We start from the raw sequence: 25,066 nt of genomic DNA on the forward strand, positions 1-25,066 counted from the left end.
AACTAACTCCTCAATAGTTTTATGCTTATGGGCAGCAGGAGGGGGTCACTACTTTATTAACCTCAGGACTAAAGAGTTCCCCTCATAGGATCCAAGAGTTGTTTCTTTGTTTGTCACGAATTGCTGTTACTCCAGACCAGACCTGGAAATATGATATCTGATTATATCTATTGTCTTACCTGAGTGTCGAAGTGCAGAAAATCCTTGCTCATCCTCCCACTCCCAGGTTGGTTCGCTTTTATTGTGAGTGGAATGGAAGTCAGGAATTTCATGATACCAGTCTATGTCTGCGCCGCTAATAAAATTGAAAATGATGAAGTTAAGGGCTTTCTTAGAATCTGAATGAAATGAACACATATATGGAGACTTCAAACTAATCAGGTACCTTCCCATCCTTTGTAGTTTTCAGAAAGAGTGTTTTAGGGGCCTATACCACCCTCTAGAATCTTGCAAGAACAAATGACTCTGCAATTTGACAAAGATTCTTTAAAGAGCCGTGCAAATACATCTTTGCTCCCCTGACAATATTCAAGATTTTCCACATTGCTACCAGATCTTCCAAAGAATCTGAAGGACACACAGAGCAAGAGCCATGAGCATTCACCTGCTGATACAGTCTCCTGTGAGTGGGTCACAGCTCCCTGCGCAGTCACAGGGCCTGCAGCCATAGTCTCCGAAGCCCCAGTACCCCACCATACACCTGTCACAGTGTGGCCCTGCCACCCCAGGCTTGCAAGGGCAGTCACCATTGCTGGGGTCACAGAAGGTCACTGAGCTGAAAGGAAGAGCAGCTGATCCAACTGGATGACAGGAACACACTACAACAGAGAAGACACACAAAGACCAATGAGTATCTGGTTATCTATGATCTGTGAAGATCAATCCTGAAATGATTTCCCTTCACCACCCACTGTGCCTCTAAGGCTCCCCCTTTAGCCAGTTGGTATATGCTCAGAGAATGAAACTTAATTAAATTACAGATGAGAAGATAAAATCAGGAAAGTACATTTGCTGCAAAATGAAATACATTATTTATTCTAAATTAGAAGGCATTAAATGTGAATGGCTTTTGCTTGGGGTGTTGAGAATGAATCAGCAAAGAAGACAAAAAAGGAGCAGCTAGCCAGAAAGGAAACAAATCATGAGAGTATGGTGTTCTGGAAGTTAAAGTTTCAACATCAGGTAGGCAGCATCAACTGTGTTAAATGCTGCTAGTCCCAAAAAGATGGAGATTGGGAATATATTTTTGCATTTGACTACATGAAGACCACTGGTGTCCTTGATAGGAACAGTTTCACTGTAAATATGAGTGGTGAACCTATCTGAGGAGGATTCAAGAGATGGGAGTAGAGGAATTTGCCTTTCTTCTAGAAGGGCACAGAAATGTGGTGGTAGCTAAAACTGGATGAGGGTATGAATGGAAGTGAAGATTTGAGTTTTTGTTTTGTTTATTTAAGATGAGAGAGAGAGAGAGAGACACAGGCAGAGGGATAAACAGGCTCCATGCGGTGAGCCCGATGTGAGACTCAATCCCGGGACTCCAGGATCATGCCCTGGGCCAAAGGCAGGCGCCAAACCGCTGAGCCACCCAGGGATCCCTCTGTTTATTTAAGATGAGAGAAATTAGAAATTGCAACAGGTTTGATGTTGATGGGAATGATCCAATAAAAAGGGGAAAACTGATGACCAGAAGAAAGCTGGGAGCACTGTTGGAGGATATTTAAGCATACGTGTGCTTAAATCCTATACCAGATAGGATCTGGTATAGAACTGAGAATGGTGCCAGAAGAAAAGGTACTGGCTGTGGATAGGAACATGATCAGTTCATGGTAACAGGATGCAGGGCAGAGCTTATGGACTCAGATGTAGGAAAGTGGACAAATGAAGTCATGGGAGCTGGTGGAAGTTTTCTTTTCTGATTGTTTGTATTTTCTAGATGAAATAGGAGGCAAAGTCATCAGGTGAGAGATGAAGAGTGTCAGTGGGAGAGTGAACGACAGACATTGAAAGCGAAGTATGATTTCTAGGCACATAAAGGCCGCACTTGAGGTTAGTCATCATGAATTTATAGTGATACAGCCAAGAGGGTTCAGATTTGAGATGGGAAGAAAGCTGGGTTTACTTTGCATGGTGTTATAGACTGGTACCCCCAGATTCATATGTTGAAGCCTAGTCTCCAGTGTGATGGTATCTGGAGGTGGGGTCTTTGGGAGGTTTGGATGTGGTCTTGAGGGTGATGACATTGGTGCCCTTATAAGGAGATGAAAAGCTCAGTGCTCTCTTCTCTGTGAAGGATGTGGGGCTACAAGGAGAAGTTGGCAGTCTACAACCTAGAAGAGAGCTCTCACCAGCACCCAACTGTCCTGAATGTCGGTTTCCTCAGTAGGGTATCTAGGTCTCATGGAGATTTCATGAGAATGAAATGATTTTTAAATGAAATTACTTCAGCAAGATACATAGCACAGTCTGACACCTCCTAGGCTAATTCTTCCTGCTAAGTTCCTCTCAACTGATAACACTCTAGATCCCATTTCTCCTTCATCCCCTTGGAAACATTTATTGATTAATTTGTCATTAAAATCACAGTTTGGCTTCAGTTTGGCCTCAAATCTCAACTACTGACTGTGTGACTTTTGGCAAGATACTTAGCTTCTCATTATCACAGTTTTCTTGTCTTTAAAATGGAAATGAGAACCACGTCTATCTTCATATGATTGCTGTATGGATAAAAGGAGATCATGTATGTAGTGTATGGCTACATTAGTGTAGTGTCTGGCATATGGTTAATTAATAGTGAACTAATAATTTAATTCAATAAATAATTCTTGTAGAAGTATAGGATCTATGCTTGTGTAAGTAATGGTGCCAGCCCTCAAGGAATTCATGGTCTTGTTGGGGAAATGGAGGAATAAATAAAAACTTTCCATACACTGTGCCTAGACACTCTAATAGAGGCCTGTGCCTGCTATGGGAGCACAGAAAAGGGAACACAGGTTGAGGGAATTACATGGAAATTGTTTTTTAAAAAATTGTATTTAAATTCAATTAACTAACATAGGATGTATTATTAGTTTCAGAGTCAGAGTTCAGTGATTCATGAATTGCATATAACAGCCAGTGCTTGTTACTTTATTTTTTTTTTTAATTTTTTTATTTATTTATGATAGTCACACAGAGAGAGAGAGAGGCAGAGACACAGGCAGAGGGAGAAGCAGGCTCCATGCACCGGGAGCCCGATGTGGGATTCGATCCCGGGTCTCCAGGATCGCGCCCTGGGCCAAAGGCAGGCGCCAAACCACTGCGCCACCCAGGGATCCCCCAGTGCTTGTTACTTTAATGCCCATCATTCTGTTACTCCATCCCTCCACTCAGTAACTCTTACTTTGTTTCCTATGGTTAAGAGTCTTGGGGCACTTGGGTGGCTTGAGTGTCTGTCTTCTGCTCAGGTATTGATCCTGGGGTTCCGGGATCGAGTGTTGCCTTGGGCTCTCCACAGGGGGCCTGCTTATCCCTCTGCCTATCCCTCTGCTTATCCCTCTGCCTCTCTCTGTGTGTCTCTTATGAATAAATAAAAAAAATCTTTAAAAAAAAAGGGAGTCTCTTATGGCTTGTCTCTCTCTGATTTCATCATATTTTATTTTTTCCTCCTTTCCCCTATTATCCTCTGTTTTGTTTCTCGAATTCCACATATGAGTTAAATCCTATGCTAATTGTCTTTCTCTGATTGACTTATTTTGCTTAGCATACTATCCTCCAGTTCTATCCCCATTGTTGCAAATAGCAAGATTTCATTTTTTTTGATGGCTGAGTAATATTCCATCATATATATTTATCCACTCATCTGTCGCTGGACATCTGGGCTCTTTCCACAGTTTGGCTACTGTGGACATTGCTGCTATAAACATTGGGGCTCAGGTGCCCCTTTGGACCACTACATTTGTATCTTTGGGGTAGATACCTGGTAGTGCAATTGCTGGGTCATAGGGTAGCTCTGTTTTTGATTCTTGAGGAACCCCTACACTATTTTCCAGTGTAGCTGTACCAGTTTGCATTCCCACCAACAGTGTAAGAGGGTTTCCCTTTCTCCACATCCTCGCCAACATTTGTTGTCTCCTGACTTGTTAATTTTAGTCATTCTGACTGGTGTGAGGTGGTGGTATCTATTGCGGTTTTTATTTGTATTTCCCTGATGCCAAGTGTTGTTGAACATTTTTTTTCATGGGTCTGTTGGCCATTTGTATGTCTTCTTTAAAGAAATGTCTGTTCATATCTTCTATCCATCTCTTGACTGGATCATTTATTCTTTGGGTGTAAGTTTGTTAAGTTCTTAATAGATTTCAGATACTAGCCCTCTATCTGATAAAGCATTTGCAAGTATCTTTTCCCATTCTTTCGGTTGTCTTCTGGTTTTGCCAACTGTCTCCTTTGCTACGCAAAACGTTTTTATCTTGATGAAGTCCTAATTGTTCATTTTTGCCTTTGTTTCCCTTGCCTTTGGAGATGTGTCTAGCAAGAAGTTGCTGCGGCTGAGGTCAAAGAGGTTGCTGCCTGTGTTTTCCTCTAGGATTTTGGTGGATTCCTGTCTCACATTTAGGTCTTTTAAAAAAATATATTTAATTTATTTATTCATGAGAGACACAGAGAGAGAGAGAGAGGGGCAGAGACACAGGCAGAGGGAGAGCTAGGCTCTATTCAGAGAGGCCGATGTGGGACTCCATCCCGGGCCTCCAGGATCAGGCCTTGGGCGGAAGGTGGTGCTAAACCACTGAGCCACCCAGGCTGCCCCACATTTAGGTCTTTCATCCATTTTGAGTTTATTTTTCACGTGGAGATTCTAAAGGAGGGGTCATTTAGATACCTGAGCTGATCCTAAAAGATGAGTAGGAGTTTGCAAGCTGAAAAGGAGAAGGAAGATAGTCATATATCTCAGTCTTCAGATACTCTTCCCACTGCATTTATTTTAGATAATTAAACAAAATTTAATGGTGGGAAAAACACACACCACAAAATGCAGCATCTTTATCATTTTTAACTGAATAGTTCATCCCTACTGCATTTTGTTTCTGCATTGTATGTGGAAGCTTTCATTGCTCCCTGAAAATGTGAAGCTCTTTCCTGACATGGTGCCCCTTATCATTCCTACATTGCCTTTCCCAGCTTGTCCATCTGGACCCTGACATGCTTCCTTGTCCCCCTCCCTCCAGACAGTTTAGCACTCTCTCCTCTGTGCTGCCTCTCCTTTTAGTATATATTTCTATTTTGTGTGCATTATAGTACATCATTATTTGTATGCCTGTTTCCCCTACTAGTAGGCTCTGGACTCATTGACAGAAGGATCTTTATCTTCTTCCTCTTCTTCCTCCTTCCTCCTCCTCACCCTCTTCTTCCTCCTTCCTTCTCCTCAACCTCTTCTTCTCCTTCTTCTTCTTCTTCTTCTTCTTCTCCTTCTTCTTCTTCTTCTTCTTCTTCTTCTTCTTCTTCTAAGATTTAACTTATCCATTTGAAACAGAGGGAGGGACAGAGAGCGTGTGCACAAGTGAGGGGAGGGGCAGAGGGAGAAGCAGATTCCTCCCTGAACAGGGAGCCCAACGCGGGGTTTGATCCCAGGACCCTTAGGATCATGACCTGAGCCAAAGGCAGATGCCCAGCTGACTGACCCACCCAGGGACCCCAGATCTTTATCTGCTTATTTTTGTTTTCCAGTCCGCAGAACAATGTCTGGTATATAGTAGAAGTCCACATCAGCATTTGTGAAATGGACCTGAAGGACATTCCCTGCTGTAGGTATCATATGTGAAAGGGCAGGGCCTTTTTGAAGAGTGTGAGAACTGTAGAATATACATTGAGTGGAAAGCAGTGGAAGCTCATAGGGCAGAGGAAAAAAGTCACAGGGTTAGGGTTGGAGCTGGATTGTAGAAGGGACTAACCCAAGAGGTTGAATTTTGTCCTGTGGGTATAAAGAGCCATAGGAAGTAACACTTTAAAAAATCAGAATTATGACATGGATATAATTTAATTTTGAAGATACTTGAGTGGCATTGTGTGAAACAGACTAGAGTAGGGAGAGGCTGATGGCAGGGAAACGAAAGAAATGAGAGAGAACAAGGAATGGGACTAGGAGAGGAGATGCCAGACCAGGAGGAAAGGTTGGATGCGAAAAGCCTCTATCTTTAGATTGAAATGATAGGATTTGGAGGTCATCTTGATGTGAGGCAAGAAACCACTGTTGAGAGACAAAGAGAAATTGAGGAAGATTTTCACATGTCTAGCTTATAGGAGTGAATGACCAATATTTCTCTTAAGTTAACAAGGCACTGTTGACTTGTTATTTGTTTTTAAAATTAACTAGGAAATAATTTGGAGAGTTGTATGCTATGTAACACAAAATGCATAAAAATGTATCAAAGTGCTATTGTGAAGACATTAAGTGAAACCACATAATCCAATATAAACACTTCATTGTTTTGAGATGACCAAATCAATAGTCACCGCCAATATTCAGTTCTAAGTCAGCCTGGTTCTTGACAGCAAATAGGGGAGCCAGAAGAAAGAGGAGGTCTTGGACTTCCATCTATTGTAATATATGGCTTCCCACTGGCACCATTATCTTTCACTCTAATAGAAAATTCAAGCCTTCCTAGGATTTAACCTCCTGTACTACCATAGACCTTAAAACCTACATATTTCAGGAATGGCCAGAGAAGAATGTGATTCTATCACATGTGCTAGTAGGTTTCTGTCAATGTGACTTTTTACGTAATTACAAGATAAAAATACCATTTGGAAACTATGCAGAACTAGCTCCAGGCAGACAGCGCTGACACTTTTCATGACATGGTTTTCAAACGGCACACCAAGGCCTGACTTGCATACCTCTCTCCTGAAGTTTGTGGAGCAGTCACTATTTGACACATGTAATCTACATTTCTTATTTTCTTCCAAAATGCAAATATATTTTCTTCTTGCTTGGGGGGAAAAAAAAAGGTCTGCCTAGATTCTGCTTCAGGTTCTGATTCTCCAAGGTATATTTCTTACTGTTTATTGATTCTAAGGTGCAACCCAACCACTTAACTTTTTACATATTCATTATGAAGAATGTCAAAGTTGCAGCCCTGTTGGCATAACATAAATCCTTGACATAAGCTTTGTCTTTTTGTTGGAAGATAATAGTAAAGATTGAACTATCATCATATACTATCATTCTGAGCTTAATTATTTTTTTTTTCAGTATAATTTTTGGTAAAGCTATGGTGAGTTGTCTTTATTTTTTTATTTTTATTTTAATTAATTAATTAATTTTGGTGAGTTGTCTTTAAAAGCCAAAACAGTGCTTTGGGTAGCAGCCAGGTATATTTTAAAAGCTATATGGCCTATCTAGGTATTAAATGATTCATCATTGGAATAATTATCACCCTTCCCGAGTCTCTCCCCCAAACCATTTGCCCACTGCTGCTCTCTCAATCAAATTGGCAGAATAAAATTATTGAAAATGGCATTTTAAATTCCTAAATATTGTTACAAGGTTTCTTTAATAAATGCAAATGACTAATTTTAAATAGTACATTCTGTACTGGTGTGTCCTGTTATAAGAAACCCTGAAACAATAATACAAAATATTCAAAACAGGTGAGATAGAGGAAAGGAAATGGGTACTTTTACAAAAGATTTCACAACAGGTTCCCTTAAAATAATGAATATATAATTGCTAAATATTATTCAAATTTTATTTACAGACATATGTTTGCAGTAATACATGTATTATGTGAAACACTGTCTCTCTATGGGCATTTACAGAAAAGAGTTAAAACATGGGACTGTTCTGGAGTATCTTTTACCAGGAAACATACTGTTGGTGAAACAATGGTTGAACACATTTTTAACTAACCTTGTTTTTCCTACATGGCTCTGCAATTAATACTTGTCTCAATCATAATACAGCTTGTTTGGAAATTGCCTGTAAGATCTTTTAGGAAGACAGAAAATAAAACAAAGGCGATATAACAGAATTTGTAAGGGCACCAACTTAAAAGTCAGACTAGATGAATTCAAATTCTGATCATGAGGCTTATTCTTTATAAGAGTTTGTGAAATTAACTTCCTTGTTTCAATTTTCTTATTGATGGAGTATGATTAGTAATACCTATGCAATGGGGTTGTGTGAGGATTGAACAAGATATTGTATGTAGTTAGCAGCACCAAATGCCCAGAGAATACTATTATTATTATCTGGCTGAAACATATTAGTTAAAACAATGTCCAACATGGGGCCTCGAACTCATGACCCTGAGATCAAAGTTGCATACTCTTCCGACTAAATTGGCCAGGTACCCAACATGTTAGTTTTTTAAAATCCACCATTCATTCACTCATTCATTCACACCTTTGCCAAAGGGTTTTGTTTGTTTGTTTTTAAAGATTTTATTTATTTATTCATGAGAGACCCAGAAAGAAGCAGAGACATAGGCAGAGGGAGAAGCAGGCTCCCTGCAAGGAGCCTGATGTGGGACTCGATCCCAGGACCCCAGGATCAGGACCTGAGCCAAAGGAAGACACTCAACCACTGAGCCACCCAGGTGCCCCACCAAAGAGTTTTTGAACTTTAGTGTTAACATGAACTATGCCAGAGGCTGAAGATATAAAGAAGAATACAGAGTCATCACTAACTCTTCAGTCAATTAAGGGAGATATGCAAATACATAATTACAGACAATAAATGTTATAACAGAGGTAGCCCAGGGTGCATGCGAACACAGAGAAAAGAGCAAACTTATTGTAGATATGAGGGTTTTTTAAAACCAGTTTTAACAATTGGTTTCCGAATTAGGCTGAAATTCTTCACTTTGCACTTGGGAGGAATTTGGTGGCAAACAGCTTTCTTGACGACTTTGTCTCACAGAATTAGGTTACTCTCCTACTACATATTCTTTTCTTTGGATAAAATAAATTTATCTGCTCTTACTCTCCTTTTATGGATAAGAGTATATTGAAAAAAGGACATGATCTATGATCCTGTTGCTTAGAGGGAGATATCCCACCATGTAATCTAGGACAGGAGTCACAGCTGTCAACCTACGTGAACATAATAAGTATGTAAACACGAATACCGAATGGCCAGGGACATAATGGGAGAGTTATGGCTTCTTTATTCTGATGGAGTTGCTAAAGCTTTTAGTAGTGGAGTCAAAAGTAACAGTTGCTGCCTTTTCTCTTTATTCCCATCTTCTCCAGAACTCTAGGAGTTGTTTGCACATCTTTCATTCAGAGTGATCATGATGCCAAGCTTACCATCGAAACAGCCGATTGCATTTAGCATCTTACCTCTTTTAAAAGTCACCAGGATTCCTTGGTATTCCCTGATGGCTGTAGCTTTTGCTATTCTGTTAGTAAAAGCAACACCAAGAGCAGAACACCCTGAAAATCCTTGCTCCTGTTTTAGCTTTTCTAAAAACAGAACTCAAAGTTCAAGGCCCTCAGCTGGGTAAAGAGGCAGCTTGTCAAGGGCTTTCACCACTGCCCAGTGGCCACTCCTTCAGCAGAGCCTCCCAGCTTCCCAACGCTGTCTTCCCCAGAGAAGGCCAAGGCCCTCCATAATTCCTGATGGGGAATTTTTTTTTTTTTGATGGGGAATTTTTTATATCAAAGCCACTTCAAAAGCTGCCCAGCTGCCCAGCTGCCCCCCAGCCCCACCCTGAGGTTCTTAGAATTGGAATTAAGGGCAATCTGAGATGCAGCTCTTACTATATCAAGCGTGAAGTTAAATGTTAGATAAAATGAAGTCTTCTACCTTTTTTGGTACTGTTTTCTCCTTTCCTTCTACTATCAATTATTTTTGCTAGTGGATGAACAACTATGGAAAAATAAAGAAAAAGTTGTGAACAAAGGCAATTTTCAAAGGCAAAATGTTTTATCCCTATACTCTCATAGGGAAAATTTTTAAAAATTCATTATTTACATATAATATACATTATGTTCAAAGATAGCTGGTACCACTAAGAGGGCCCTGGATGGGATGAGCACTGGGTGTCATGCTGTACGTTGGCAAATTGAACTTAAATATTTTTTAAAAAGATAGTGCCACAATATTCAAGATGAATGTTAATTTCAAATAATATGCTAGAATAAATCTAATAAGAAAATAATCTAAATTAAGACTTGTCTTTCACTTACTGAAATGCAATGTCTCCTAAAGTCATTGTACATACCACACTGAAGGAGATCCATGCATGCATAAATCTAGTCATTTGTGCGCCTATGAAATACTTTAAAAAATAAATTTAAGGTATTTAAGTATATTTCCTATGTACTTTATATTTCTATAAACTTTAAATGAGTAATACAAATAAATACAATAGTCCTATCCTTTATTTTAATGCTTTACTATGTGACCACTGCTCAGACCCTTAATTTGATTCCTGTATCTTTTCTTTCCTGTTTACTAGTCGTAACTGGGGGAGTTACTATTTATTTCTAGGTATATCTTAAAGATTTTAGACAGCTAAATAGCCAATTTTATATTCCTGGGTTGCTACTTCAATCAAAAGTGAAGAAGAATTTGCCTGTACTTTTGAGTGTACAGACAAATTCCATTACAGGAAAACTTTAAAGTATAGTTTTATTTTTTATTTTTAATTTTTTTAAGATTTTATTTATTTATTTATGAGAGACACAGAGAGAGAGATAGAGACACAGGCAGAGGAAGAAGCAGGCTCCATGCAGGGAGCCCGATGTGGGACTCGATCCCAGGTCTCCAAGATCATGCCCTGGGCTCAAGGTGGTGCTAAACCACTGAGCCACCCAGGCTGCCCTGAAGTACTGTTTTAGACACTGTATTTCACTCTGAAGAATTTGGTTATATCAAGCACCATTATCTTTTTGTTGAAAAAAACCTCCTGAATTCCCATTCCACTCAGTCACCATCTACCCAGGTGCCTAGTCAGGAACGGACATCATTCCTAACTCCTTTTTCCTTTGTATAAAGAATCCCTATTGACCTCATCTACCTTCTTTGAATTGATGTGGTTCATCCCTGCTATAATCTATCATGGTACCCTTTTCTTCATAATGCATATTGCAGTTTTGTTTTGTTTTTATTTTTAAGATTTTATTTATTTGAGAAAGAGAGAGAGAGAAAGAGAGAGAGAGAGAGAGATAACGAGCAGGGGGAGGGGCAGAGGGAGAGAGAAAAGCAGGCTCTCCACTGAGCAGGGAGCTCAACGTGGGGCTCAATCCCAGGACCCTGGGATCATGCATGACCTGAGCTGAAGGCAGACACTTAACCAGCTGAGTCACTCAGGCACCCCTGTTTGTTTGTTTTTTTAAGATTTTATTTTCAAGTAATCTCTATACCCAATGTGGGGCTCGAACTCACAACCCTGAGATCAAGAGTCACATGCTCCACTGTCTAAGCCAGGTGCCCATGCAGTTTTTAATTACATATTTACTCAGATAAATTTATTTAAAATCTCTTTCCATGGGATAAGGGACTCTGTTATGTTGTATATACAGTGAATGGGATAGGCCTGCCACATGGTAAGCACTGAGTAAATATGTATTGAATTTTAAAAAATGGATGAATTATAGTCAATAAATATTTCTTAATGATTGATGGTCTTCTGGTCTCCAGTGTAAACTCTTTATATGATTTTTTCACCTCCCAGCTGTCTCTATAGCACATAGCGAAGGCCTAGAAAGTAGAAACCAAACCTTTCATCTCTGTATCCCCAAAATTTAGGACCACACTGACTCACTTTAGGGACTCACTTAATTTTTGTTGAACGAATGTTCCTCTGAATGAGTGACAACCATAATATATGTCTTGCTGAACCTCCTGAAAGGCTCGTATTAGTTCTTTAATAGGTGTTTAGTATTTTAGCACCACAGCACTGCAAGCCTAAGACACTAGAAACAGAGCAAACAAACACAACAACAGAAACAGCACAGAAACAATAACAGAAAACTGAAATGGTTAAAAAGAACAGATTATCCTTAATCTTGGCAGTGTGAGACTGTTCCCTACATTTAATGCTCTACTCCGCCGAGTTTTATTATTTATTACTTGTGATAAAAGATCTTTATTCCAACTCTATAGGAGACATTCCCCACCCATAAATGACTTTCACTGGCAGTGAAATTTTTTTCACATTAATCAATCTTTTTTCCTCACTTTCATCCAATTACATCTAATTACGACTCTTTGTTCTAGGGAAGTAAATTATGTTTTGCCACTCCTTATGTCCCCGTAAACCTTTTGAATGTGTGAAGAAAGTTCTTGTATTCTTTCTGAGCAGTTTCCTATTTGAGTTGAGAATATTCAGTCTCTTTCATATTTATTCATTAGTATCTCTCTTTTCTTAATTATTTTGTTGGCCTATGTGGAACACTCTTCAATTGTTTCCATCTTTCTTATACTAAGATTCTTTAAGATAAATGCAGCTCTTTAGGTTCAAATTTTATAGGGCTAGTCATCAGTAAGCAGGGTCTTATTCAAAACCCAATGCCATAAATTTTTTCAAAAGTTTAGGTTCCTTTAAAAGTTATTTTTTATTCTAATATATATTTCCAATTACTTCTGCATTTTATTTTTATTTTTTAAAAAGATTTTATTTATTTACCTGAGAGAGAGAGAGAGAGAGACTGAGAAAGAGTACAAGCGGAGGGAAGGGGCAGAGATAGAGGGCCAAGCAGACTCCCATGGACCCTGGGACCATGAACTGAGCCGAAGGCAGATGCTTAACTGATTGAGCTATTTTTGCATTTTATTTATATTTTTATTATTTTTAAAATATTTTATTTATTTATTAATGAGAGATACAGAGAGAGAGAGGCAGAGACACAGGCAGAGAGAGAGGCAGAGTGAGAGCAGCAGGCTCCATGCAGGGAGCCCAAGGTGGGACTCGATCCTGGGTCTCAAGGATCACGTCCTGGGCCGAAGCCAGGTGCCAAACCGCTGAGCCACCCAGGCGTCCCTATTTCTGCATTTTAAAACTCATTTTATTTTCATCAACCAGGACACAGTGTAGAATCAAGTTCTTTAGATCTTTGTATGTCTTTGGATCAAAGTCTTCAGGGTCAGACAAACCTGGGTTCAAATCCCAGTACTGCTTCTGACCAGCTGTATGAACTTGGACAAATTATATAATTAACTTAAGCCTCAACATCCTCATTTATGAAATATAAAAAATACCACCTAATTCCTAAAGAATGCTAGATGAGATAGCTTATGTAAATTGCTCAGCACAATGTCTGGCCCATAGTAGCCATTCAACAAATGCTTCTTCTCTTCTTTATATCCCATCTAATTTGGTCCAGACTATCTGAGAGTTTTGACATATCATAATTATTTTTTGATCATTTATTACTTGTCTTCATCAAATGCAGAATGGCATATTCTTTATTTATTCAGTGAGTTACACTTTCTGTTGTGGAGGCACATTAGAGAATTCCATGACCTCTCCCACTTCTCTTCCCAAATGTGACTGACTTCTATTAATCATCAGTTCATAAAATTTCTCCTTCTTGGGGGGTGATTTTAATTTATGTAATTTGACCTTTTTAAAGGATAGTCCTAGTATGATTACTACATTATGATATATGATTTTTTTTATATGTCTTTCACTTCTTAACCCTCTGGTTTTACATTCTAGATGTTTTAAAAGCTGAGATTAAAGTTTCCCAAATATTATTGCCAAGTGACTGGTTCCATTTAAAGTTTGCTTTTCAAAAACAATTACTTCATATTGATTCTATGCTGAAATCATTGTTTTCAGCATAAAATGAGGATATCTATGTTGTTTATATGACATAAAATGGATTCATGTGGCTTTGCTGAAACTATAATTTGAAGAAAAAAAAAAGCCCACTAAGCTGCTATAGGAAGATACTTTACTGACCCTTGGGAAACAATCCTTTTCTGATATGGACAGGAACACAGCTACAACAGTGGAAAGTGGGAAACATTATGGTTTTACCTCAATGTGTCATTGTGGTAAGGTATTTTTTATTTAATTTAAAAATTTTACTTCTGAGACAACTTGAAGGGAAAAAATAGCCATCCTAAAGGTAGAGTGAAATAATTATTAGAGGTACAAACAAGTGGAATGAAATAATTATTAAACAGAGGTACAAATAAGAGATTCTTCTTGGGAGCATGATGAGAAGGTGATATTGTGTAGACTGAGCAGGATGGAAAGACAGTCTGCAGCAAGATAGTCACCCATTCTAGGCACTGTGTTTCCATCAGTTGAGCAGTTTTCACCTAACAAGAAAAAGAAGAAGAAGAAAAACCAAGAAGAAAAAAAGAGATTTGGATGGAGGTAGAGCTCTTTACAAAGTTAGCCAGCTAGTCAGGGTAACAGTAACCAAGTAACAAACGGTATCTTGGTAAACACTTGGTTTGGGTTTTAAGGTAGAAGGACCAAGTTTATTTTTATTCACTCTTTGCTGAAAGGCAATAGACTACATTTATTTTGGCCCACCAGGGAGGAAGGAAGAGCTTGTCAGTTTTTTCAAGAAGTTGTTTACTTTGACAGGGAATAAATCCTGCTTTCTTTTCCAGTTGCTAATTTTTAACTATGAAGATAGACTATGCAATATTTAAAAATATGTTACAGCATCAAAGTCAATAAATTTATTGTAAAGGAACTGGCCGTTTCCTAAAAAAAGAGAGCTAATTCTATTCTATAAAGCATTTTTTCAAACATCTATTTCAAACCGTGTGTTCTATGAAAGCATGGGAAATTTTCTGTAGAGAAGTGTCATAGAATAACTGTCAATATTCCACACCCAATTTCCCATGCATCTAACATCTAAGATATTCTTTGGTGTCAAAATTGAGGGACAGTGGAGCTTCATGAAGAACTATGGTCAGTGATTATTTAAATCCAACACAGTAACAGACCTATGGTAATTTAGTGCTATGTTCTGAAGTACGTGAATGTAGGAGTAAAAATAAATTTTCAGAGTAATGGTAAGCTAATTTTATTATAAATTCCAGTCGTTTTACACATATGCACTTTAAAATATGAGGTATTCATGGTAAATCAATTTATATACTATGAATAAGAGGAGTTCTCTGAATGGAATTGCTAGGTATTTATTTTGAAACTGTTAAATGAAAAACAGACATCTTAGAATTCCTCCAGATTTTTTTTTTGAGAAAAGCAGAGGTTCTAAGTTAGACGTTCTTTTTTTTATAAATTTATTTATTAATGAGAGATACAGAGACACAGGCAGAGGGAGAAGCAGGCTCCATGCAGGGAGTCTGACGTGGGACTCGATCCCAGGACTCCAGGATCACGCCCTGGGCTGAAGGTGGCGCTAAACCGCTGAGCCACCGGGGCTGCCCTAAGTTAGATATTCTTAAGTGGAAAAGATAAGTGACATGAATGCTTATGAGCATTTATATCTATCATTGAATCAGGAAAAATGTCTAGCCAGAGTTCTAGTAATCCTTTAGGATTTTCTTTCAGAGATACAGCTAATTCAGTGAGTAAATTAAGTTATAGATGATTATTAGCTCAAAATCTTTCATCCAAGGATGGAAGTGAATAGAGCTTACCCCAGAAACAATAGTATATATAATGGTTCTCATATGCTGGCCAGGGGACCAAAAGGCTGAATCAGAATCACTAATGATGCTTTTTAGGAACAAATACAGATTTCTGCCCTCGATTCCTATTGGAGATTCTGATTCAGAAGATCTAGGGAAGGGCTCTGAGAGTTCATATTTTCAATAAGTGCTCCAAGTGATTCTGATCCATTGACAGATTTGGGAACCAATGACTAGATGGGAACAGTGCTTGAGATCAGAGAAAGAGGCCGAGGCAAGAGTTAATTCAAAGGAGAGAAACCATTCCACTTGTGGTGTTGAGTCTAAGTTCCTGATTTGAAAAATGATTTGATAGCTTGAAACTGGGGGAAATACTTAAACCACAGGAATTGGCCAGTGCTACAAATCAGGGCATTTCCCCTCCCTAGAAAGCTAGCACACCATGTTCAGTGGGGTTATTCTCACATTTTTAATAGGTCTGCCAAAAGAAAATCTACTTAGGTGATAGGATACAACAGGTACATAAATGACATTCAAGATTTCAAGTGAGTTACTCTAAAAGAGACTGCTCTTTTGAAACAGAAAGACAGTATTCCTCAAAGTATCTTAGTACACAGTGATAATTATATTTTCCATTTTACTTCTGTACCTTAGCAATTAACCAGCTTGAGCCTCCATTCTGCTCTCAGCCCTAGATTCAGCTGGAAAGAGTCACACTTTGCCTTGTGTTTACAGACCTTAAATGCACTGTCTTTTACGTTTTTTTTCTGAGTTGTAGAAATAAATTTAGTTTCAATGATCTCTACTAGCCTTAAAAAAAAACACAAACATCTCTGGAATCCTCAGAAGTGCTTTCTTGGCTATGGAAATGTGTAGCTGATTGTTGGGGTTCACAGTTGGTTCTGCTCAAAGCTGAAAGGTGGAGGAAGTGAGAACTGAGTTGATCTAATTATTCACAGGAATAAATCTATTGACTAGTATATTTGGTTGAGAGCTCTTTATTCAGGATTAATGAATTTATGACCATCAACTAAAAATATATGCATTGGGATAATAGCATTTAGCATAGTGCTTGTCAGGAGAGTGGGAGAGAAAAAGGTAGCCTGGAACATCCATGGTGTCAATAAATCCTTGGCTTATTTGGCAGAAAGCTAGGTACCTAACTGTGAACAGAGTCCCAAGATTAACGTCACCAATATTTATTGAATGGAATAACGTGTCTAGGTAAGCATTCTATTAAACATATTCTGTGAGGAAGAAGAACATCAGTTCATTTCCTTTTCTAGATTGACTTATTAAAGTCAACAAAGGCAATCATTGATTAGAAAGTAGGACAAACACTATGCACTTTTAGAGGAAAAAATAAAAACAACTGCCAAAGAAGTATCAAAGGCATTTTTTCAAGGGAAGTCTTCCCTTATTGCTTTCACCCTACCCTACACTTTCTCTAAGAACACTTGATGTATCTCCTTTATTGCATTTTTCTCATACAATGGGAATGATAATAGTACCAACATCAAAGAGCTTTTGAGAAAATTAAATGAGTTAATACATATACAGCCTTTTGAACAGTACACAGAGAATAGTAGGCACTCAACAAATGTCAGCTGTTATTTATTATATCATCACAATCACCACAGTGTATTGAAATAATCTGTGACTTATATTTTTCCCCATTTAGAATTAAAGATCTTTTAGGGAAGACCTTTTCATCTTTATAGACCTAGTGTTTTACAGGTCTTTATAGACCAAAATGCCTAGCATAGAGGAGGCACTCAATAAGTGTTTCCTGAGCTAAACTGAGTTATAATTTACCTAGTAAATTTTGTCTGGCCTGGTGCTTCAGGTTTTCAATGGTTCCAAATTCCTGAGAAGATATCAAGTAGGAAGTAAGGGAGAGATGTTTTCGGAAGTCATCCTTGGCAGGCCAACAGACTAGACTGCCTAGCCTTGGTTAGTATTATGTTTGTGATTATTTCATTGATAGAAATATAAGGTTTATTATTTCCTTGATATACAGTTGTAGCCTCTAGAACTTAGAAATGAGGAACAAATACACAGAAGAAATCTTCTAGGATATGTCTCTCCAAGTGAAGTCTTCATATAGTTATGTCACTATACAATAACAGTATTTTCCAGTGTGTTCTGTAGAACACAGGTCCCACAAGATACTCTGTAATAAAAGCATTCTCTGGTTAAATTTGAGAGACATACCTCAAAGCTTTATAGGAGGGTTAGAATGAACATTAGCATATTAAATGTGCTGAGAAATCCTGAAGAAATCTTTGATTTCATCATGATGAAAATCATTTTTAAAAAGTATTTTGTTTATTTGAGAGAGAGAGAGAGAGAGCATGAGCAGGGGGAGAAGCAGGGAGCCTGATGCAGAGCTTGATCCCAGGACCCTAAGATCATGACCTGAGCTGAAGGCAGACACTTAACCAATTGAGCCACCCAGGTGCCCCTAATTCACCATTTCTTAAATTCAAAGGTCATAGAAAAATTTTTCCTCGTCTAATTCCTATTGACATCTCATGGAGTTAGTAATGCTGTACTATGGAAACATATTTATCCAGATATCTATTTTTTTTCTTAGTAAATCCCTATGTAATTCAGTTTTATAAATTCTAAGTCCATATGCACACCAACAGAAATGCAAATCTTGGTTAATTTAGGTGCTTAAAGAACAGTAGGACATTCTAGCCAACTTAACTGTAGAGTAAGTGCTAAGATGCATTTAACCTTTGTTGAAAAGCATTCTGGGGATGTATGGCTGGCTCAGTTGGTAGAGCATGTGACTCTTGCTCTCAGGGTTGTGAGTTTTAGCCTCATGTTGGGGGTGGAGATTACTTAAAAATAAAATCTTTAAAAAAATAAAGAAAAGCATTCTGAAGCAATCTTAAACTTTAGTATGATACAGTCACCTGGGAATTTTATTAAAGTGCATATTTGAATCAGTAGATCTGGGATGGGATAAGTTCTGCATTTTCTAATCAACAACTAGATGGTGTCAATGGGACCTGTCTGTGGACCACACACTGAGTAGCAGGTTACATTTCCACCTTGGTAAGCACAGTAGAATAAATATAATAAAATTGTTATTTTGAATAACATTGTACATGTTGATATAAACACACACTGAGATAGTTTAAATTTTTATCATATCATAATATTTTTTTTAATTTTTATTTATTTATGATAGTCACAGAGAGAGAGAGAGGCAGAGACACAGGCAGAGGGAGAAGCAGGCTCCATGCACCGGGAGCCTGACGTGGGATTCGATCCCAGGACTCCAGGATCGTGCCCTGGGCCAAAGGCAGGCGCCAAACCACTGCGCCACCCAGGGATCCCATCATATCATAATATTGACTTGTTTTCCTGATACTACCTTTCTCAGAAAAGAAAAGTGGGAGCTAATGGGGAGAAAAGTTCTGGTTACAGCAATATTTCCATCAGCATCTAGCATGAAATTTGGTACATTGTAGCACTTATGTTATGTACAGGGCCCCCTGGGTGGCTAAAAGTCAGTTAAGCATCCTACTCTTGATTTTGGCTTAGGTCATGACCTCAGGTGTCCTGGGATCAAGTCCCATATTGGGCTCCGTGCTTAGCAGGGAGCCTGCTTAATATCCTCTCCCTTTCCCTCTGCCCCTTCTGCCACTCACTTGCACACATTCTCTCTCTCATAAATAAATAAATCTTAAAAAATATCATGTACATTAACTTATTTCTCATAAACTTTATTATCAGAGTTAATAACTCTGAAGGTGGTACATGGACACATCCATTAAGAAGATGGTTAATGATAAGAGAATATTACTTAAAAATTTTTATTTATTTATTCATGAGAGACACAAAGAGGCAGAGACACAGGCAGAGGGAGAAGCAGGCTCCATGCAAGGAGCCTGATGTGGGACTCGATCTGGGGACTCCAGGATCATGCCCTGAGCCAAAGGCAGATGCTTAACTGCCGAGCCACCCAGGCATCCCGAGAATATTACTAAATAAAAAAATGAAAACTCTGGCAAACATATTGTCAATAAAACAATATATTACAGAGCAAATGAAGATAGAGAAAAGGGTTGGATGTGCTAATAAGTGTTGGGATTACCTCTGGCTCAGAAAAGGGATGAGAAGAACAGAATGAGGAATATTCTTAAAGAAGGTACCAGTAAAGAAATCCATGCTAGGGAAGTTGACACCAATGTCTTGTCCCAAACATGTGCTGGAATAGTCTTAGAATAAAGGAGATATACCTTCCTCAGCTGTCTAATCAGTGGATCAGGGGGCTGTCTGGAGAAGGAAAGAAGGAAATACAGATCTTCCCCACAATCTGTCTACCTCCTATAAATTATGCTAAAAGGACTAAATTGGTATCAGTTATTTTCATAACTTCCTTACTCGGTTCATTAAATACCATGAAGGTATTTGTTTGGGAGTGATTAGCAACTTGACTCAGCAGTAGTAGTTTCTATCTTCAAGTCTTTTAGAATCTAATGACAACTTAAAGTGTTGAGGAACTAATTCAGAAAAATTTGTTATAATTACCTTATCATATTTCAGGATTTTTTCCAATGTATTAATGTGGTCTCAATGAGAGTTTTCACTGAAATGGCTTTGGTGCTTTCATTCTTCTAATACTTAGATAATACCTACAAATATTCATTTGGTAGGGCCCAGGAAAATTATGCTAAATGATATTTATTGGTTGATTATCAACTACTTGTTGGTAGTTCCATTAGCTCCAACTCACTGACTGAGATATCCAAGATGAGAACACTTCCAGCCAACCACCCATCTTTTTTGCTACTCTCATTCCTTTACCTTTTGTTGCCTTCCTCCCTCTTTCTTGCCTCTATGGTCATTCTGAATTGTTTTCAGCTCTGAGAATACTTTATGTTCTTTCTTCCCTCTGTTCCTTTTTTGGCACTGATTGTTTTCTCCCGTAGGAATACCCTTACCCGTGTGTCCTATTAAACTTCAGGTCTCAGGTCTTATGTCAAAACTCAAAACACTCAACTGTTGTTAATTGTTCCTCCTATGAGCTCCCCGCCCCCCACACTTTCTAACACAATATCGATCATACATGTGTGACCTAACATACATGCACACACATATATATCATATGCCTACGTACATACATATATAGGTACATATATACGTTTACAGACACACATACATAGACATTGTGAAAAGACTGTGTCTCTCTTATGTGTTAGTTTTAGCTACATTCTAACATTTTGCTTATGTTTTTATAGAACTGGTAGTTTGGGGACCAAAACTTACAAATATTCTTTTTTTGTACATGTCTCTACACGAGTCATAGAAGTGGTGACCATTAACAAGGAGTCACTTTCTAACTAATCTCCTTTTTCATGCTCTTTGTTTAAAATTCTGAAGTGGTGAGCTCTTTAGGATTTAAAAAATCTAGAGCTGGCAACCTTTTTATATTTTGTAAGAATATAAGCCATAGCTTGAACATAGCACAGTAACAAAAAGAAAACAAAACAAAAATTAAAAAAGGTATTTATCTTGGCTCCAAGTCTGCCAGTAAACCTTTTAAATTTCTGTTTTTAATGGTTAGAGAACTTTATTCTGTTCCCTGATGCATCCCAAACCTCTGGCACATAAACAGGCACTCAATATAAATTCATTGAAAGACTGAATGAACAAATATATATGTTAGATACATTGTACAGCATACTATTTCAAGTCAATGCCATTTAATAGTATCTTTGAAAATGTATTTTGAAATATTGCCTGTTGTCCTGCAAGATAGTTACCATATCTGAGTTACTTAATAATAAATTAACTTTCTTTCCTATTTTATCTGCTTGGTAGTTAGTACATTTTCATTTTTAGACATTTCTACTAGTGGTCTGAGGATATGCAACACATATCTACATATCTATCTAGTATATTAATATTTTAAAGTATATATCTTTCTTGTTTTTTAAGATCTCATTTTTAAGTAATATCTAAATCCAATGTGGGACTTGAACTCACAACCCCGAGATCAAAAATCTAATGCTCCATCGATTGAGCCAATCAGGCACCCTCTTTCTTTTTTTTTTTTAATCTTATTTTAACAGACAAGCAGAGGGAGAAGCAGGCTCTTCGCAGAAGCCAAATGTGGGACTCCATCCTGGATCCAGGATCACTACCTGAGCAGAAGGCAGGCACTCAACTGCTGAGCCACTCAGGTGTCCCTGGACATTCAAATTGTTAAAATGCTGTGTTACAAAAAATAATCAAAGTTTCTTATCGACTGCATTACAATGAATTCTCACTGAGTGTTTAACCATGTCCATTTTTTAATGCCCTGTCATTTACAGGTTGTTGTTCTGATGCTCTTACAAAAATATGGTCCAGCTTCAAGAAGCTTCAAGGGCTTTTGACAAATACTGGTCTCTGGTCACCCTGAGATCATAAAACTAAAGTATGAATTGTCAGAACTAGTGAAAAAGCTGCATTTAAACAGAACAAAAAGAAATACATGGAACTGAATGAGCTAAGGACAATGATGACTATTTTTTGACTCGTATTCAAAACATTGTTGATCCCCTCATGTTTGCTCCTCCAGATTGAAGGAAACTTGTCTCTAGAGATATCTATAACTTACAGAAATTTTATGAAAATGTCGTTTTGAAAATAAAATATTTTTTAAAAATATTATTTTATTTTATTATTATTATTTTAGTAGGCTCCATGGCCAATGTGAGGCTTGAACTCATGACCCTGAGATTAAGAGTCACATGCTTTACTGACTGAGCCAGCCAGGTACCCCTCTATCTATTTAAATATATCCTATAGAAATGGTAATAGGACTGAATATATTGTGAGTCCAAGCAATTTTATAAGCACCCTTAATTCAGCACTTGAGGTTAAGGAGCCTTTATTTTATTCCCGAAGGTCTTAGGGGTTTTAAAGAAGTAATTATCTTTGACATAAGATATAAAGAGTAGAGACTCTGTAATATTATTTCCCACCTTCTATTATATAGGACAATAATAATTATTATAGTTATAGTATTATAGTTTTTATTTCTTGAGGGCTTACTATAACAGGCAATATGCTAAACAGTTCACATACTTTATTTTATATAGTTCTTATTACACCCTATGGGGAGAAAAAAAATCAAAGTCCAAAAAGCTTTAATAGCTAGCATGGGGTTACACAGCCATAAGGAGCAGGGAAAGCTTCTATTCTAGAAGCTTGATCAAAATCTATTATTTTTTAAAAGATTTTATTTATTTATTCACGAGAGACACACAGAGAGAGAGGCAGAGACACAGGCAAAGGGAGAAGCAGGCTCCTCGTGGGGAGCCTAATGCAGGACTAGATCCCAGGACTCCAGGACCTGAGCCAAAAGCAGATGCTCAACCACTGAGCCACCCAGGCATCCCTGTTCAAAGTCTGTTAAAATGAAAGTCTGAGTACAGACAAGGAGCAGGAGCAAAACAGAATTCTCAGAGAAATATTAAGATGTAGATAGAAATTTGGGGCTCAATGTTGAAAATGAATTGTGACACCTTCTAACTTCTACAATTTGACAGAAAGCTTGTAACAAGAAAGCCCACTCAAATTTCACACAGATATCTCCTCTCTGATGTTAAAAATATGCATATTTCGCAGCGCCTGGGTGGCTCAGTTTGTTAAGTGTCTGTCTTCAGCTCAGGTCATGATCCCGGGGTCCTGGGATCCAGCTCAGTGTTGGGCTCCCTGCTCAGTGGGGAGCCTGCTTCTCTCTCTCCCTCTTCCCCCTGCTTGCACCTGCTCTCTCTCCCTCTCAAATAAATAGATAAATAAATAAATAAATTATTTTTAAAATGTATTTTTCAAGAGCAAGAGAATTTTTGTCCTTTAAATTAAAAAACAAAACAAGATTTTAAATGATTATTTCCCATTGTATTGCTCCCTTCCTGTCACTGTTTTTGAGCTAGAACATGAAGTCCTTGGTGGAGAAAGGAAGTGCATAGACATCAATCTCCATTAACAGTTTGAGTGTTTTTTGTTGTCTGATTAATTTCTGAGTTGACATGGGTAACTACTTGTGTAGTTAGATGAGCTACTCATCCACACTGGGCATCTACTGAAGCTCTGACTGCCCCCTTCATAGTCACATGTTTCACCTAATGTCTCGTTAATTGAGCAGATCTTTTAAAATGCTACTCTTAATTCATGTAAACCTCTTCTTGGAGTTATGCTAACAAAAAAGCAAAATCCATTCTATAAGAATTTAGTATTTTGTGGGGGAGAGGGAATTATTGTTATGTTCTAAATTAGTTTATGATACAGGGGTCCATTAGGCCAGTGTCAGCCAAAGTGTATTCATAATGACACCAAAACCTGTAGTTTTTCAGGTGTTCAAATTCACTGTAGAGATGAAAACTAGAATGACCCAAGTGCAGATAATTCTTTATTTCATCAGTTTGAGTCTACTTATTGCCTATACCCTATTCATATATTTAGTCTTAAGATTATTTCACATACTTTTTTTTAAGTAATCTCTACACCAAACTTGAGTCTTGAACTCACGATCAAGAGTCACATGCTCTACCAACCAAGATAGCCATTTGCTCCTTAAGATAATTTAAAAAATGTCTCCCTCTACATCATCCTTCCCTCCCCCCCTTTTGTCATCTTGTTTTCCCAAATGTGGTGTCACAGGAAGCAGTTTTACTTCATGCAGAGTTATAGAAGAGATTACTTTGATGGATATTGTACTGTTTGCATCTAACAAGTTAAAAATTTGTGCCTCTTATCAATGAAGAAATGAACTGGCGTATTGAGTGTTCTGAGAATTTCATGACCTCTCTCCCATGGACCAACATATGAAGGATGGAAAGATTCATTTTTTTGCACAAATCAAGCTTTTTTGCCCAGTAACCACTAGTTTACTTACTTTTGCAAGCATCTGGAGCAGAGAAGGGTCTCCGGAGGTCCCGATAGAAGCCTGGCTTGCATCGCTGACAATGCTGACCTTCTGTGTTGTGCTGACAGTCATTGCAGACACCACCACTACGATTACCTGATGCCTCCCACACATTAATGTCAAAGTGACAGGTATCAGCATGCCCATTGCACTTGCAGGCTGAGATGAAAAAAAGACATGCAAGGAAAACAATTTAAAACAACAGGTTCTCTAATATTGAAGCAGTTAAAAATGGGGTAAGCTGGCTACTAATTTTTTAAATTCATGTATAATTAACATGCAGTGTTAGTTTTTAATTTTATTTCTAGTTTTGTAAATAGTGCACATTTTCACAACAAGAATCAAAACAGCAATATAGGGATCCCTGGGTGGCGCAGCGGTTTGGCGCCTGCCTTTGGCCCAGGGCGCGATCCTGGAGACCCGGGATTGAATCCCACATCGGGCTCCCGGTGCATGGAGCCTGCTTCTCCCTCTGCCTGTGTCTCTGCCTCTCTCTCTTTCTCTCTCTGTGACTATCATAAATAAAAAAAAAAAAAAAAAAAAAAAAGAATTAAAAAAAAAAACAGCAATATAAAAAGGCAAAC

At 38.0% G+C, this 25,066-nt stretch overlaps 1 protein-coding gene and 2 long non-coding RNA genes across 7 annotated transcripts in view; 2 read left to right on the forward strand and 1 right to left on the reverse strand.

The window, feature by feature from the left end:
• Nucleotides 1-22,184, forward strand: part of LOC144282355 (uncharacterized) — a 51,040-nt gene extending 28,856 nt beyond the window's left edge. The window contains exon 3 of the long non-coding RNA XR_013350773.1: nt 21,883-22,184. This is a non-coding gene — a long non-coding RNA (uncharacterized LOC144282355). The remainder of the gene's footprint in view (nt 1-21,882) is intronic.
• The window catches only part of LOC144282353 (uncharacterized), a 179,181-nt gene that overhangs the window by 79,016 nt on the left and 75,099 nt on the right, over nt 1-25,066 (forward strand). The window lies entirely within an intron of this gene.
• Nucleotides 1-25,066, reverse strand: part of NTN4 (netrin 4) — a 124,431-nt gene that overhangs the window by 19,878 nt on the left and 79,487 nt on the right. For all 3 annotated transcript variants that reach the window (XM_077845889.1, XM_077845890.1, XM_077845888.1), the window contains exons 5-7: nt 24,453-24,641; nt 605-818; nt 180-295 (exon numbers count right to left, since the gene is read on the reverse strand). In XM_077845889.1, the coding sequence (XP_077702015.1) occupies nt 180-295; nt 605-818; nt 24,453-24,641 (519 nt within the window). The remainder of the gene's footprint in view (nt 1-179; nt 296-604; nt 819-24,452; nt 24,642-25,066) is intronic.

The sequence above is a fragment of the Canis aureus genome, chromosome 13, assembly GCF_053574225.1.
Source record: "Canis aureus isolate CA01 chromosome 13, VMU_Caureus_v.1.0, whole genome shotgun sequence".
NCBI lineage: Eukaryota > Metazoa > Chordata > Mammalia > Carnivora > Canidae > Canis > Canis aureus.